We start from the raw sequence: 15983 nt of genomic DNA, 5'->3' as shown, positions 1-15983 counted from the left end.
TATATATCGATCAGCCCAACTTAAAAGCCTACACACTCTTTCTTCATAAGGCTAACACTTTTTCACCTATCGCGTGCTCGTCTTTAATTTTTGTCCTCAAGACAAACAATTTTTTTGCGGAGTATTAATTTATATTTTCGCATTATGATATTCCACAAATTATACTCGATGCCCTTAAAGAACTTATGCAACACTAAATATAAGATCGATTTGAAAGGGCAAAAACTAAATACCAACCCATTTGAAGGACGAAAACTAAAGACCAGCCTATTTGAAGGCCAAACTTGCAATTTCTTCAAAAATTTGATGGAAAAAGCCCATAAAAGACTTGAGAACCTATTGGGCCTATCGATCAGCCCAAATTAGAACTATTCTTCGGTGGGCTATCATCAGGCCCCTTTTATAAATCCCAACGAAACTCGCCCATCCCGGTTGCTCCGATTACTTGTAGAGAAAGAAGAGAATCCTTTACAGAGTGACCAAAATCCAAAGCTCAGATCAAACAATGGATCCAAAGCTAACTGAAGTTTCACAGATATTCGAACGATTCAAAGCTGCTTTTGTGCGTAACGATTTCGATACTTGCACTAGGTTACTCTCTCAACTCAAGGTACAAAACCCTAGCTTTTTTTATCTAAATTTTGCTCACTTTCTACTGAAATCTACTATTATTTCAAGTTTTTCCATTCAATTGCCTTAAAAATATCATTTTTATAGTGATAATTATAATGATATATGCCTATTTTGATGCTTGCACTAGGCTAATCGCATTACATGTTAGATTTTAGTTAATTCATTCAATTTGCAGCTGTCATTAGCAGTTTAATTGAGCTAATTAGTTAGGTCGATTAGTTAGTTAGAGTCGATTAGGAAGTTGTTAGAAGTCGCGTGATTATTGCTCAAAACTTATTCAAGCCCCTTATTATTTGTTGTTGATTTTGCTCATATTCTACTGAAATGCACTATGATTTCAAGTGTTCTATTCAATTGGCTTAAAAATATTGTCTTTATGGTGATAATTGTTATGATATATATGCCGAGTTTATGCGGAACGATTTTGATGCGTGTACTAGGCTACTCTCTCAGCTCAAGGTAATCGCATCAAATCATCATCTACAATTGTTCAAACTCATTCAAAACACTTGTTTTTTGTTCTAAATTTGGCTCACTTTCTAAAAATGTAGTATGATTACAAGTGTTACTCTTCAATTGGTTTAAAAAATCTGATATTTATGGTGTTATAATGATATATGCCGATTTTATGCAGATGCTTGTAATAGGCTACTCTATTAGCTCAAGGTAATCAACATTAGTATTAATGTCGTATAGCATAGGCGAACCTCGCCAATAACCCTAGCTTTTATGTCACAATCTTACTCATGTTATGAGATGTTACTGTATTTAGAGCCCGTTTGGATGGGCTTATAACTTATGGCTTATGCTTTAAGTTAACTTGTGACTTTTGGCATAAAAAATTATCTTACCCGAACACTACAAAAGTGTTTAAAAGCTATTTTGGCTTAAAAGCACCTAAAAAGCCAATCCAAATAGGCTCTTAGAGTTTTCTCCTATGATGCGCGCAAAAATATTCTCTTTGTGATTGCATTTATCACTAAATTCGACCATTTTGTTAGGAATGACTTTGATACTTGCAATAGGCTAGCTCAAGGATATCAATATCAATACCATAGATCAAACTCATACATAGCATTAACTGTTGTTGTCATAGTTTAGTTCATGTTCTGAATAGTACTATCAATGAATGCTTTCTATTCTGTCGCCTTAAAGATCTTCTCTTAATATATATAGCCCCCAAGGGTTTGGTTCAACATAAAGGAGGTACAGGTTAGATGTATGACAGGCACACACCACAAGTTTGAATCCTGTTGAGGTGTAAAGTTTGGTATTTAAGTAGTAGGGCAGAGGGACGGGCATATGCTACCTCAAGTTTCAAACTTGTGCCCCTACAGGGGTGGGCCAACTAACCCTCAGGGTTCTTGGTTATAATTTTTTTTCTCTTTATGATAATCTTCATCATAGTATTCAAGCTTATACTTCGATAATTGTGTCCATGTTGTCTAACTTTTTAACATGAGCAATTAACTTGAAAGACTGTAGGAAACTTGGAGTTTTACCTTTGGTAGGAGATAAGGTAGCAATATATTGAATAGCATGTTCAAACCTAAAAATGCTTCAAATGGAAGACATATTCAATTTTTCAAAGTTGATCCTGTCTTGTGGTTGCCCGTGAACATATAAAAAAGGAGAAAGTGGAGGTTGAGATATATTCTATGTCCCGGGACTTGTAAGCTGGATATTGATCCACTGATAAGTGTGAGATGTAGAGAACCTCTAGTTTTTGGGAAATCCTAATTTGAGTAGTGGAATGAGATGAACCGAACAATGCGAACTTATGTAAAGGAGTCAGTATAGCTGACCTCATCTAGTTTTGGATTGAGGCACAGTTGATTGATTGAGGAGATAAGGTACCAAATGTATATTGTCTTTGTGAAATCCAAGCTATTAGCTATGACTTTTTACCTTTTCTATATCTTTTAATTGATAAGGGACTTCTTTACCTCAAGTCTAAAAAAAAGGACTTCTCTACCTTGTTGAAATAATTTTTAGAAACATTTTTTTTACTTTTAGTTATCTTATTTTGATGTTTTAGGTTCTGTTGACCGTATTCAAGAGCCTGCCTCCTCTATTCCAAGAAACACCTAATGCCATCCATGAGTTGACAATTGCAAGTAATGTTCTGCACTCTTATTTATCTTATTTTTGTTTCTTTATGTTGCCTAATTGCTTTTGAAGGTGCTGGTGGTTGGTTGCTGATTGTCTATCTCTGGATTTTAAGTACTTTATTTTGGAGATACAATGTTCAGTTCTTTCACTATTATGTCATAAGCTCTAAAATTAAAAGTGTAATCTGAGGCGGTCAAGCTGTTTAGAATAAAAAACATACCAGGAAAAGGGATAAACGCTTGAATAAATTGATACATTTGTTACTTATTTAAAAGTAAAACAGAAAATATCCTTCAAGAATGCAGGACATGTATTCCATGAGGCCTTTGGTGGAGATGTAACCCCTCATCTACTTTCCTAGACTCAATGAGCTAAATGTTGCATTGAAACATCTGCAATTCTCTTTTGTATCTTTTGCATTACCTTCTTCTTACTAGCTTCAATAAAATTAAATTGCCACCTGGGAAACTTTGATATAGTGGTAAGAGCGCCACGTGTGATGTGGGTTAGGTGCAAGTCATGAGCTTGAACTCTGCACATACAAAAGCCTGATAGTTGAGTGAAGAAGGGTAGAGGGGTGGGGCCATTATCCATTGAGTATCAGACCATGCAACGTGGCCCTTAGGGATTTCTCGGTTATCAATATAAGTTACATTACCTTATTAAACAAATCCCTCATCTACCACAGCGCGAATTAAACCTGCTAAACCAAAGATCAATTTTAGTTGGAAAAAGTTACATTATGTGTTCCTTTCTCAACTAGAATTCTAATTCAAGTGAAGTGTCGTCAAGGTTCTGTTAGGAAAGACATTGCATATTGTATTTGGAAGGACAAAACTTGGTTGTCTGTGATTTCAGTTTGTCATACTCTTCAGTTTTGCTTATATCTCGAGATTGTTGTCGTCTTAGTAATACTACATGATAGGTTTAAGCCAGCTGTATTTGGAGCTTGGTGAAAATTTATGGTTCTCACACTAATAGTGTAAAATGGTATAACAATTTACAGGAGATATCTACGAGCATGCAGTTGTTTTATCTGTGAAGATGGAGGACCAGGATGCTTTTGAGAGGGACTTCTTTCAGCTAAAACCTTATTATACAGATGCACGGTAACTGTGTAATCAAGCTTTATTCATATGCCATTTCATTCTTCTGTACTTATTTGACAAAAGGGGGAAAGCAAATACATAAATCAACTGAGGTGGCAGAGTTAGATTTCTAGATCGCTTTCTTGCTAGTTTTGGAGCCCCAATTTCAACTAGTTTACGCTTAGGCGAGGGGGAAAATGCCTTAAGGCACAGGTTCGATGGGGTATGTTAGTGGCGTTCTAGTTATTCTTATGACATCTTTGTATTTGTCATAGTAAGGCCTGCTGGTTGAACCTATTTTGTAGATGCATAGTAATTGAACCGAAACTAAGGTGCTTATCCTCTTCTATTTCTTGTGATGCAGCGGCCGTCTTCCACCCTCCCCGCAGGAATACCCTATCTTAGGTCTCAACCTTCTGAGACTCCTTGTTCAGAACAGGATTGCTGAATTCCACACCGAACTAGAGTTACTTTCTCAAAGTGCTTTGGATAACCCATGTATAAAGCATGCTGTTGAATTAGAGCAATCCTTCATGGAAGGGGCCTACCACCGGGTGTTGAGTGCACGACAGACCGTGCCTGATGCAACCTATGCTTATTTCATGGATCTGCTTGCAAAGACTGTGAGGTAAATTAATTCATGTCGCCCATATTCTATACTAATAATAGCACTTGGCTGAATAGAGGCTGCAGATAATGACTGTAATTTTCGCTTATTCTCTGCCCTCTGGTGCTTGGGAAGGAAGTTTTTGTAAGAACATTTTGCTTGATATTTATTGCCTAACCTTAATATATTATATGTTCACTGGCAAAGTTACTATCATGTTAGCAGGGTCACTTGTTGCTTGATTAGAAGACTTAGATCAAGGATTAATTAGATCTAGGGGAAATGCTTTCTGAAGATACTAAAATTATCAAAAGAAAAAAGAATTTTCTGAAGAAATTATTCAATTCCAAGCACCATAAAGAAAGTAAGAAATATAGGACTCTAATGGAATATAGAAATTCATCTCTCTCCTCCAGAATTTTCTACAACAACAAAAACATACCCAATGTAATCCCACAAAGTGGTGTCTGGGAAGGGTAGAGTGAACGCAAAACTTACCCCTACCATTGAGGTAGAGAGGCTGTTTCCAATAGACCCTCGGCTGAAAGATAAGCAGACCACAGCAGTCCGAAAACAGATATAGATGTGCACTGATAATATATATATATATATATATATATATATATATATATATATATATATATACATATTATATCTGTTGTGAGTGCGATTAATGATCGACCTTAGAAATCTTATTATATCCAATTGTATTATCATGTTACATGTTTAGTCTTTAGATTGAAATAGTGCAACTCCTGTCATTGGTAGGGATGAGATAGCTGGATGCAGTGAGAAGGCTTATGACCGTCTTTCAACTAGTGATGCTAGGCAAATGTTGCTGTTCTCATCTGATCAAGAACTTCTTCAATATGTTGAGGAGGTAAACTGCTTCCCCTTGTCTCCCTTTCCCGGTTCTTTGGATTTGTGGTAATGGATACGAAATTTGGTACAATAGCTTGCGAGGCCGTTATCTACACAAACAAGCCACCTGTCAAGGTGCCACAACAAAAGGGCCCTAGGTGGATATAACACTCCTTTCTTCAGATAGAAACTACAGAAATACTGGACAAAAGATATGTCTCTTTCCAGTCCCACTTCTGCTGGTCTCACCCTTCTACCCTATTGTCTCACTGTAGGTGTATAGCTCCTGAAAGTCCTCCACTTGCCTAAAGGTTGCTTGCAGTCAATTCCTTGTTTTATCCAAGACGAGATTTTTTATTTGCTTGCAGTCACTATCTTAAAGACAATGTATCTCTCTATCCTAAAAACATTAGAAACCACCGAATACCTCATAAAAAAAGATCTTCTGTGAATACCTCTCTCTACACCATCTTCCTCCCTGAAACTCATGTATTCCCCCACTCCTGCAACAAAGCTATTACCTTGCTGAACTCACCCCGCCATTTGTGTTACATTCTGAACACAAACTCCCATGAGCTAAGCTGAACGTCGGTTCGCCTATATGTCAAATCCAGTTTGTGCTTAATTCAAATCAAAGAGTACCATCCACTTTTTCCAAGTCGAGATTGAATTATACAGCGTGGATACCTTATTAACTCTTGACTGTTGAATAATGCTACGTCTAGATTCTGTGTCCCTACCACAAAAGCATTTTGAGTGTGTATATTACTGTTCAGCCTTTTTTGTCTAGTATTGTAGCTTGGTAGTGATGTTCCATTCACTAAGATAATAGGCCAAAAATCTCTGATATTGGTGTTCCACTGATCCTTTTTGAGGAAGATAATAAGGCCAAAATACGAATTTGCTCTACCTTTCCCGGCATCCTATATAAACTGGTAAAACGGAATAATTTCCATATGGGAGAGTGACATCACTTCCTTGCCACATGTGTATTTATTTGTTTTCTTCTTTTTTTTTTTAAAATTTTTTTCAGCTTACGTGTCAATTTTTTTTAAAATAAAAAATAAAAAGCTGAATTTTCATTAAAAAAAAATGAGTTTTAAAACCCGGCTTTTTTTTTTTTAATTTGAAAATTTAATTTTTTTAAACCCATTTAAAAAAAAAAACTAAAAACATGGATTAAAAACTGAATTTTCTTTTAAAAAAGGATTTTTAAAACCCTTTAAAAAAAAAAATTTGAAAATTTGTTTTTTTTTAAAACCCGTTTTGAAAGAAAAAAAAAACTGAAAAATGATTTTTTTTTTTAAATATGGAAAAATGGATTTGTTAAAAATATGGAAAACTTGATTATTTTTTAAAATGCTTAAAAAAATCTTGGAATCTTAGGACACTTTTATTTTTCAAATAAAATCTGGAAAAAGTGTTTTTCTTGCCAAAAATGTGAAAAAAACTGAATTTTTATAAAATTTTGAAAAAATTAATTATTTTCTTAACATGTGGAAAACCCGTTTTTTAAATAGATTTATTTTCAAATTTTTAGAAAATGCAGATTTTTAAAAAAAAAATTAACCATGCACTCTCTCAAAGAGAGTGAAACACACTCTCTTTGCCACATCAGCATTTAGGGGTAATTATTCCGTTTTAAATAAGTTTAGGGGGGGTAATCATCTGAGGTAAGGTGTGTCGTAGCAAATTCGGGTGTAGTTCAGGGTGGTAATGGTGCCTTATTCCAAGCAATAAAAGAAGGCGGCGCACCTTTCGCGTTTTATCAGTTATTGAGCCGGTTGATAGATGGCCTTTGAGTTGTGTATTTGCCTTGGAATCTTCTCTTTTATTGTTAATGTGTATTTGTACTTTGCTTATAAGACTGATCGATACCAGCACCTGCTTGTTTTCTGTTTCTTGAAATCATCTGATCAGAGGTGTCGTGCAGGAGCATCCCGAGTGGGAGATCAAAGACGGGTTTATCATCTTCCAAAATGTAAAGGATTCAGTGCCTTGCAAGGAAATACCATCCCTTCAGCTCATCACTCAAACACTCAGCTACGCAAGGGAGTTGGAGCGTATTGTCTGAGCTATATGCCACTCAGCGCTCCTTTTGTGCTTTCAACATATACTGAATTTTCAGTAGTTGAACTTCTATGTTGCTTTGATTGAATTGTTATTCCTTTAACCGCCATTACGAATTAATGATGATGAAAAGGATGTGTTACCGGACTAGTATCTGTATCTTAACTATTTGGTCTGAGGTAGACCTTTTGGTTTTGGTGTTTAATCTTAATTCAAATCTAATACTGTTCTGAAAATAATTTTTAGTAAAAATAAACAGAAAATTTAAAGTGGGTAAGAGTTTGCGGGTTGAGCTATGACTCAATTGTTAACCTTATCTCGACTCATATCATCTCAGCCCAAGCAAAATCTGGGCAGGTTAATTAGCTCAACCAGTCCATTTGACACCTCGGATTTGTATAATAATTATTGTGCATGATGACAAGACAAACACCAATCCTTAGACTTGGTTTTTGGTTAATGAATAATTAAACTCCAATAAGATCATGTAATTGATGTCATTTACCTTAATTTGTTTCAGTTTTTTTGTTAATGAATCGTGAAAGGTGAGCATTTACATACTACAAAGTATGATTAATGTTAGAAAATAATAGACTCCTCTATAGTCTTATTGGTTAGGAAGATTCGTGATTTATCTCACGGTGCTGTTGCAGTCGTATATAAGTGTAATCTGATAACTAATCAACTTAAGTCAATATTAATTGCTACACAAAAAAGAAAATGTGAGAATGAAGCCAAAAAGAAACTTTTTGACTTATTCAACATGGAAATATTGTAGATAGCCTTTAATAGGGGGATAGAAAATTTGAAATGCATTTATTAGCCGCGACGAAAACATCAATTAATTGAACATAGATTTACAGCTACAATAACAGTATGAAAAATAATTCTCAACTACCAAATAATTGATATTAGCTAATCATATCCTATTACTGTCCTTTTCGTTAAGCTTTGAGAGTCCGTGAGCACCTTTATTTTTCACAAATAAAGTTACCTTTTTCTTTCAACACAAGCAAAAAGGGTAGGTTTAGTACCATCAGGAACAAAAAATGTGAGATATTATTAGTATCAAGCTTTTATTCTGCTACCCGTTTAATGGAAGCTAAAAGGCAGTTTGAGTTAGCTGATTGAAAATAACTATTATAAATATTAAGTGCAGGAATAATTTAATAAATAAGTAGTTCAAAATATCGAAAATAATTACGTAATAAACAGTTGATGTGTTTTGGTGAATAAGTTCTCCAAAATATAAAGATGCAATAAAACTTGCTAAACTACGAAGATTAGGGTGCCAAGATTCTTGAGGATATGATAATTCTATTTACACAGGGATTCAATATTTAAAGTCGATAGGTTCAAAGTAATATTTATTATATATACACGTTTTTTTAATTTTGTATGTGTTAGTAACTTGGTATATAGAGCCCGTCGATGAAGGCTAGAGACGAGAGATTTAATTTTGTAGTCTCATACAATTGCTTTTTAAGTTACATTATGATCCTGTCATTTTTTATGTATACGGGTTTAATTATCTCCGCTCTCAATGTGCCTATGATGTAGCGCTTTCAGCGGGGGTTTGTTAGCTAGTGTGTATCTTACGAGAATAGAGGATGGTGTGGATCAACCAGAAGAGGTATGCATAAAAGTATTTGCCTCCACAAGGAATACTAGAATTCCGTCTGTTTTATGGCTTTGGAAAAATGTGGGTTTTCAAGAACGAGAATCATATGATATGTTGGGAAAAGTGTTTACACAAGAAATCTTTAAATAAATTATAGAAAATTCTGATAGAATTATTTTATTCTATTCAAATAAGTGTGAAAAGGGAGATCTTTTGTGTTTCTAGCAACTCCAAACACATTATATTTATTTCGTCTACACACTTACAATTTGAAATTATATTTAATTCATGAATGTGTTTGGTTTGGACTTTGAAATTATTTCATTTGATACGTAATACTTCAATTCCCTTTGTGGTCACATCACTATTCCCTCTATGGGAAAAAGTATACAAAGAAAGCATTAGTATTAATTCCAAATCTGAATTATTGACTTACTTGCACCCAATTTAATGCTATACTTATATTCTTGTAACCTTAGCAGCTTCACCTTTAATAAAAGTCTGTTTTTTTTCTTCAAAATTATTTTGGTGAAGTAGTTATAGAAATCAATTATGGACTTTAATATGCCAACATTCCCTCGGCACTAAATTATATAGCTTCTAAAGAACACCAATATCCAATAATTATAAATTATAAATTTTCTACCTAACCACAAATTTTAAACATGACAATACATAGCATAGCCTACGTAGTCTTTTTTGGAACTTTTCCTCCAAAACAGACAAATTAGACTGCATATTTTCTGCTTTAAGAAAGTAAAGACAAAAAGCATTAAAACAGATATCTTTTGATTTTCTTTTCCTTACTAATCACCAAGAAGTTAAACTATTCCAAAAATAACTCAAAGCCTAAATAGAGGAAAGTTTAGTGTACCTTCTTTAACATATTGTGTATGATTACTAAACTAAATTATGTATATTGAATACAAATATCCTAAACTTACCCTTTTTTTTAAAAAACTCAAGAATTCAAGTAGATAAAGCTTAACTAATGATATTGCTTAATCATGTTAGAAAAACACAACATAATGTTGCTAACAAGTCTGAGCAATTGTGTCTAATGCAAAGAAAAGCTATCCTACCATTAGAGCTGGATATCCTGCAATACGATGGTGGAACAAATTTCAAAAGAGCATGTTGAATCCTTGAAGGAGAGTTTATGTGAAGCTTGCGATTGACCGTGCGCTAATGAAGGTAGGTAAAGGTGGAGTACTGACAAACTTTTAGGCTGTCAATTTTCAAAAGAAATACATATGACACTTTAGATAAATTTCACATCGAAAAGAAAAAGGAAAATACACATGACACTTTATGTCATATCAGATTACTATATAAGATTGAGTATAAGTTCATGTAATATGTGCGCTTTTAACTTAATGTGATGAAGCCCAAAGACAAACTCATGAAGTCAGGGGCGAATGTAGGCTTGAAAATACCGGTCCTACCATAATAGCTTTGACCTAAACTTTGTATTCATATTTTTAAAAAAAATCAGAACTCAATCGCTAGCATTTGAGATCATTGTAAAAAACTCATAAAGTTGAAATTTTAAATCCGCCTTGTATAAAATCAGTTATTCTGCTGAGCTAAAGCAGACAATACACTATGTTAAGGATCAATCATTATTGTTTTAGGGGAGAGGGGAAAAAGTAAGAACAAAGCTACCCTGACAACAAGGTAAAACATTTACAATCATGAATGTGCCACTAAATGTTAAAAGCAATGTTGGAGGACAATTGGCTCTTGCCTTTCAGAAGCATGCCTCACTTTCAGATTTCACTATATATATGTGAGTTTAAGTTTTATATATTATTGTAAATAACTTTTTAAAACTATTTGGTTGTCCAAAGGATTACAAAAGGTAAACCTCTTTGAAATGTAAGATTTGAAATAAGATATGCTATTTACGGTGACAAATAAAGATAACCTGCTAGTGTAAAAATTATTTATACGGACGATAAATATTACTTACCCACACTCTCTCTCTATATATATATGACCCCATCCTTTTAGATCCTTGGTACCCCACAACCCTGTCTCTCACACATCTCTTCCCACCACTTGTATTATTGATCTTTTGTCCCCTTTTGGCTCTCTTTTCTGCCCACTTTCTTCTTCTTCACAGTTTCCCAGATACAATTATTCATTTTTGAATAGCAGGTTTGAACAAAAAGATTGAATATTTATTTTACTTTTTGTGGGCTTGTTGGATATATTTAAAGGTCATAAACTCTTATCCTTTATAATACAGGGGTATACTCTGTTTCTTTTTGTTATTTTCAAGAATAAAGATACTATATTTAAAGCTATCACATGATTTTTGTGATTCGTTCATTGGTGGCAGGTTTTTGAAGAAGCTTAAGTTTTTAATATCTAAATCATGGGAAATGAGCCTCCATTTTCTGCAGCAAATGGTCCTCAAGAAGGTTCTAATTATGATGAAATATTCATGCAGCATAGCTTGCAATTCTCTGATAGTTTAAAGGCAAGAGCTTTAATCTCCATTACAATTTCTATGTTTTTATGTTGTTTGGACTCTTCAAATATAATGCCGTGTGTGTGTCGGGTTCTAGTGCATTTTTGGAAGATTTGATATGGTAGAATGGTACGATAACATATTTGAAGAGTCCTAGCAACATAGGATGTAAGATATGAATCTTGGTTTTCTGGTATAAATGGAAGTTTTCTTTTTGCATTTAAATTTACACTGATAGTGTACAAAATTTTTACACAATCAATGAAATTTTACTGGTTATAGCAGGTTCTCATTTTAGTATCTAGATTACTATATCAGTCTTGATACAGAGAGTTATCTACAGGGATGGAGTAGGAGTTACAGGATTGGGATGAATAATGTATTCAATAGCTTTTGCTTAGATGTTGTATTAGTATTAAAAAATTCACTAAATATGTGTCAATATGTAATTCCCAATCCAGTAACTTAAACAAGCTATTGGTTCGGTGGAAAGTTCAGAACCTATAAACTCCAAATCCCGGTTCCACCTCTCGTTCCCCATTACTGCAGACTAATTTTTCTTAATTGTGTATAATATCAATGTATATAACTTAAACTCTTTTGCTGTTTGGGAATTTAGGACTTGAAGAATTTAAGGAAACAGTTGTACTCTGCTGCTGAATACTTTGAGTCTTCTTATGGGGAAAATGAACACAAAGCATTGTGAGTACATTTCCATACTTATTGAATTGTTTTGTGGAAAAAAAAAATTGTTAATCAATTTTGTATTCCTAATTATTTGTTTCTTTGTTTTAAACGCAGAGTGATAGAGACTTTGAAAGATTATGTGAGTAAGGCTCTACTTAGTAGTGTGGACCATTTGGGCTCTGTGGCATGTAAATTAAATAGCTTCTTGGATGAAAAGGTTGATGAATTTTCTACAACCAAGCTTCGATTCTCATGCATGGAACAGGTAATACTTATATTTATTGATAGTGTAAAGGATTCATATAGTCGGTCCCAGACTTGTTTGGGACTCTGACATGGTAGTAGTAGGCAAGGGCGGAGCTGTAGTGTTTAAGGGGGGTTTGGGCAGGGGGTTCGGCGAACCCAGCAGCTTTTGCGTAGACCCTATATTTGTACTAGAAAAATTCAGTAAAGATAGATATTATTTACTGGCGAACCCGCATAAACAAATAAGCAGAGGGCTCAATGGTAAAGCAGAGGCACTAAGCTCTCTCTTTCTCGAGATTTGGGTTTGAAACCTCAATAGTACCAGTGTTTTTTGGTTTTTTGCTATAAGGAAGTTTCTCTTTTTAATTCTCTTAAAATTCCGAATCCCCAAACCTCGAATCCTGGCTCCGCCTCTGGTAGTAGTTGTTGCTGGTATACTAAATAGTGTAAAGAATTCCTTTTTTGTATATTATCATGTAGCATGTAACATGTCTTAGTTTTGAGGTTAACAATCTTACTTTTATGACTGGTTACTTGTAGTTATCTTTTAGGTGTTCTGACTGACTGAATCTAATGTTAACACCAAACCGATGAATAAAACATATATAGTTCCATAACACTCATTTACCATCAAATAGTCTTAAAACTCTTTTATAAGATGCTAACTATGAAGCGAACTTAGTTGTTTAAGACAACTTACAAGAACGATTAGTTTCACCGCAAACAACAACAATGTCTCAATCTCAAGTTAAGTGGAGACAGTTATTTGAATCCCTGCTGATCATGTTGCTCCATTTAAGTATTTTTTAGTCCAAAATTATTAGAATTTAGTTTCCCTAATACTAAAAGATCTCTATAATTCCCGTCTTACCATTTTTTTTTCTGTGTTACTCCAAATTAGAAATTGCAAACATGCCAAGAAATTGTTGATCGAAGTGGCCTCTTGCAACAATCTTTGATAATTCTGACTCCAAAGCAACATAAGCGTTACATGATTTCAGGCAATTATTTTTTTCCCTCTATATTGCAATAATCATTTTTTGCTACTTTCTTAAAAACAAACAAATGTGCTTCGCTTCAATTTCATTCTCAATATTCACATTTTGCAGCTGCAGAGACACAACCTGCAGTGCCAAAACCAAGACCAAGAAATAAGGAACACAACTTGTGTCCTCAAGATGACTTGCAGGTGCCTAAGAATGGTACATTATTTTGCCATATTCTTGTTCTCTTAGCGCCTTTGAATTCTGTTGAATTGTATGACCATCTCATCTAAGAGCTATGTTGCTCGGACTCTTCAAATATATTGCAGCATTCTTGTCCGATCCTCCAAAAATGCATAGCTTTTGGAGGATCCGACACACACCCGACAATATTTTTGAAGAGGCCGATCAATATAGTCTAAAAGTTTTTAAGCCGTCGGAAGGAGCATACTTTTCATGTAAGTTATATCTTCAACAAGTTAAACTTTTAGATGAGATGACCGTGCAATTTAATGAGGGGCGTGTTAAAACATAACAAATTCCAACAACTTACGCTTTTAGATGATATGGTCTCGAAATTTACAAAATTCTTTTTATCTTTGCCCTTTTTAGTTCTTTTTCTTTTTAACTTTCTTTGGTTCTTCTCTCTTGCCATTAGGTGATTGTTTTCCTCATCCTTTTCAAGCTCTACCATCAAAGCCTCATCCATCTAAACATTACATGTAGGTTTTTCAATTAATGAGAATACTTATGATAACCCTTTCTTTTTGCCAATTTTGCCTTCAAAGTCGGTAACCATTTTAAAATTGATACAGGAAAAGGCCTCCCAAGATTTCATGGACAGATGCTTCTCCAAATCCTCTTAACTTCTCATTTACAAGGGTTGCCTCCACCAAAGAAGTTGGTCAGTACCAACTTAAACTTCTTAGTTATACACAGTACAATATTAATAGGCGTTTGGACATAAAAAATATAATATCTTGAAAAAATGTAGTATCTGAATTAAGTTGAACAAGGTATTTGGAAATTGTAGGTGTGTTTCGACAAGCATTTCACTTGAAAAACCTATTTTAAAAAAGAAATACAAAAAATCAATCACATATATAACCAAAAAAATTCTTATTTTCTTTTTGGAAAAAAAAAAAAAACATTCTTTTGAACAGACGTCTCCTGAGTAAATTAACACGGATTTAACTTATATGCGCAGGCAACATAAATTTTTTTGCACTATCATAATTGTTTAACTTATTGTATTAGGTAATCTACCTTATTTTCCAGGTTACTAATCCCGCCTTTTATAGTCTTTAACTATCAGTTATGTTTAGGTGATCTGATACTGTAATTTTTTTAACCCTGTCAGTATGTAGAAGATAAAAACTCTAGTTAACATATTCAATAATGAAACAGGGAATAGATCAGTTTCACCACTTAAATTTGGTCTCAACCGTTCTGGATCCGTCAATAGATCAGTTTCTCCTCTGATGCGTTTTGGATCAGCCATCAGAAGATCAATTTCTCCCAGCACTTCTAATATTAGACAGAGGGTAAGAACTTTAATCATGCAATTAAGATGTGTTGCTCGGACTCTCCAAAAATGTTATCGCACTGGTTAACATTTTTTGAAGAGTTCGAGCAACATAGCAATCAAGTACATTATGTTGGTGGAGAAGAAAAAATGTTTGTTCATGCTAAATGACCATATGTATCATATGTTTTGGGTAATAACAGTGTCCATCTGAGCCACGGAGGGCGATTTCAATGTCCATAAATCCGGAAAGAAACAGTGCAAAGGATATGCAAAATTACGCCAGAAAGAGTAAGAATTTACTAACAGCTTTCCTCAGCCGTCATGGTCATGGTCAGGGATCAAGAAAGGCAGGTATACCTTCCAAATACCACGACGATAGATGATGAAATCAGGAAATAGAGATATCGTCGAGTTTTCCAGAGCTAAAAATCAGTGCTTTCATCAATTGATGGTATCAACTACGTAGAAAAAGTAGAACAGGTTACAAGTATATGGAAACATGGCTTACTGCATGAGCAAAGATATGAAAATGCAGGCAGAAGAAAGTTTGGAAACTCTGTAAAATGTATACTATGTCGTTTGCAGGTTTATGCCAATGATCCCTTTCAGAAATGGTAATTCTAAATAAGAGAGAGAAAACTAAAAGATGATACAAGGGTGCTTAATCAAAGAATAATTCAATGAATTAAGAGCAATGTATTTGAAAGTTCATTGCCTTCATCTTGTGACCATGTTCCATGTCAAATTGCTTCAACTTATCTTGTGAATCGAATTTCTAAGTGAAATGTTTCTGCAGTTATTGTTATATCTTTCCTAACCATTTTAAACTTTAATGTAATATCTTGGGAGAGTTTAAAGCACAAAATAGATACTCAAGCGAAATAGATCTTCTCAAATCAAGTTCCAAAACGAATTGAAGATAGAAAATAAAAAAAAATAAAAAAAGATTACAAAGAGTAAAATAAATCATTTAAAGCTAGTAACACGATTTCAACTTGTATACAATAACACTTCTTTACTTCATTGCATCCACCGGAAGTTCCTATGAATCATGTCTTAAATACAACAGTC

At 34.1% G+C, this 15983-nt stretch overlaps 2 protein-coding genes across 4 annotated transcripts; both read left to right on the top strand.

The window, feature by feature from the left end:
* Positions 1–426: 426 nt before the first annotated feature.
* Positions 427–7591, top strand: LOC132030660 (26S proteasome non-ATPase regulatory subunit 8 homolog A). The gene is made up of 6 exons (XM_059420379.1): positions 427–610; positions 2672–2750; positions 3752–3854; positions 4198–4461; positions 5209–5320; positions 7235–7591. The coding sequence occupies exons 1-6, from the start codon at positions 506–508 to the stop codon at positions 7373–7375; spliced, it is 804 nt and encodes a 267-aa protein (XP_059276362.1). The 5' UTR covers positions 427–505; the 3' UTR covers positions 7376–7591.
* Positions 7592–11000: 3409 nt separating this feature from the next.
* LOC132030659 (protein ABIL2-like) lies at positions 11001–15711 on the top strand. 3 transcript variants are annotated; one of them, XM_059420378.1, is made up of 9 exons: positions 11243–11477; positions 12088–12170; positions 12270–12420; positions 13303–13402; positions 13511–13603; positions 14043–14106; positions 14200–14288; positions 14792–14928; positions 15113–15711. In XM_059420378.1, the coding sequence occupies exons 1-9, from the start codon at positions 11373–11375 to the stop codon at positions 15293–15295; spliced, it is 1005 nt and encodes a 334-aa protein (XP_059276361.1). In that variant the 5' UTR covers positions 11243–11372; the 3' UTR covers positions 15296–15711. The 3 variants fall into 3 exon arrangements, with proteins under 3 accessions (XP_059276359.1, XP_059276358.1, XP_059276361.1); XM_059420376.1 differs by lacking the exons at positions 13303–13402; positions 14043–14106 and adding an exon at positions 11001–11152 and having other exon boundaries at positions 11337–11477; positions 13511–13590; XM_059420375.1 differs by lacking the exons at positions 13303–13402; positions 14043–14106 and adding an exon at positions 11023–11214 and having other exon boundaries at positions 11337–11477; positions 13511–13590.
* The last annotated feature ends 272 nt before the right edge of the window (positions 15712–15983 follow it).

The sequence above is a fragment of the Lycium ferocissimum genome, chromosome 9 (genome assembly GCF_029784015.1).
Source record: "Lycium ferocissimum isolate CSIRO_LF1 chromosome 9, AGI_CSIRO_Lferr_CH_V1, whole genome shotgun sequence".
Taxonomy (NCBI): domain Eukaryota; kingdom Viridiplantae; phylum Streptophyta; class Magnoliopsida; order Solanales; family Solanaceae; genus Lycium; species Lycium ferocissimum.
Note: the sequence above shows the minus strand (reverse complement) of the source record. Positions and strands in the feature narration are given on the sequence as shown.

Bases quoted from the DNA above. Each gene is read 5' to 3' on its own strand.
- LOC132030660 (XM_059420379.1), top strand. From the start codon at position 506: ATGGATCCAAAGCTAACTGAAGTTTCACAGATATTCGAACGATTCAAA. The intron at 2,751-3,751 runs GTAATGTTCTGC...AACAATTTACAG, and splicing joins CCATGAGTTGACAATTGCAA to GAGATATCTACGAGCATGCA. The intron at 3,855-4,197 runs GTAACTGTGTAA...CTTGTGATGCAG, and splicing joins CCTTATTATACAGATGCACG to CGGCCGTCTTCCACCCTCCC.
- LOC132030659 (XM_059420378.1), top strand. From the start codon at position 11,373: ATGGGAAATGAGCCTCCATTTTCTGCAGCAAATGGTCCTCAAGAAGGT. The intron at 13,403-13,510 runs GCAATTATTTTT...CACATTTTGCAG, and splicing joins TAAGCGTTACATGATTTCAG to CTGCAGAGACACAACCTGCA. The intron at 14,289-14,791 runs GTCAGTACCAAC...ATAATGAAACAG, and splicing joins TGCCTCCACCAAAGAAGTTG to GGAATAGATCAGTTTCACCA.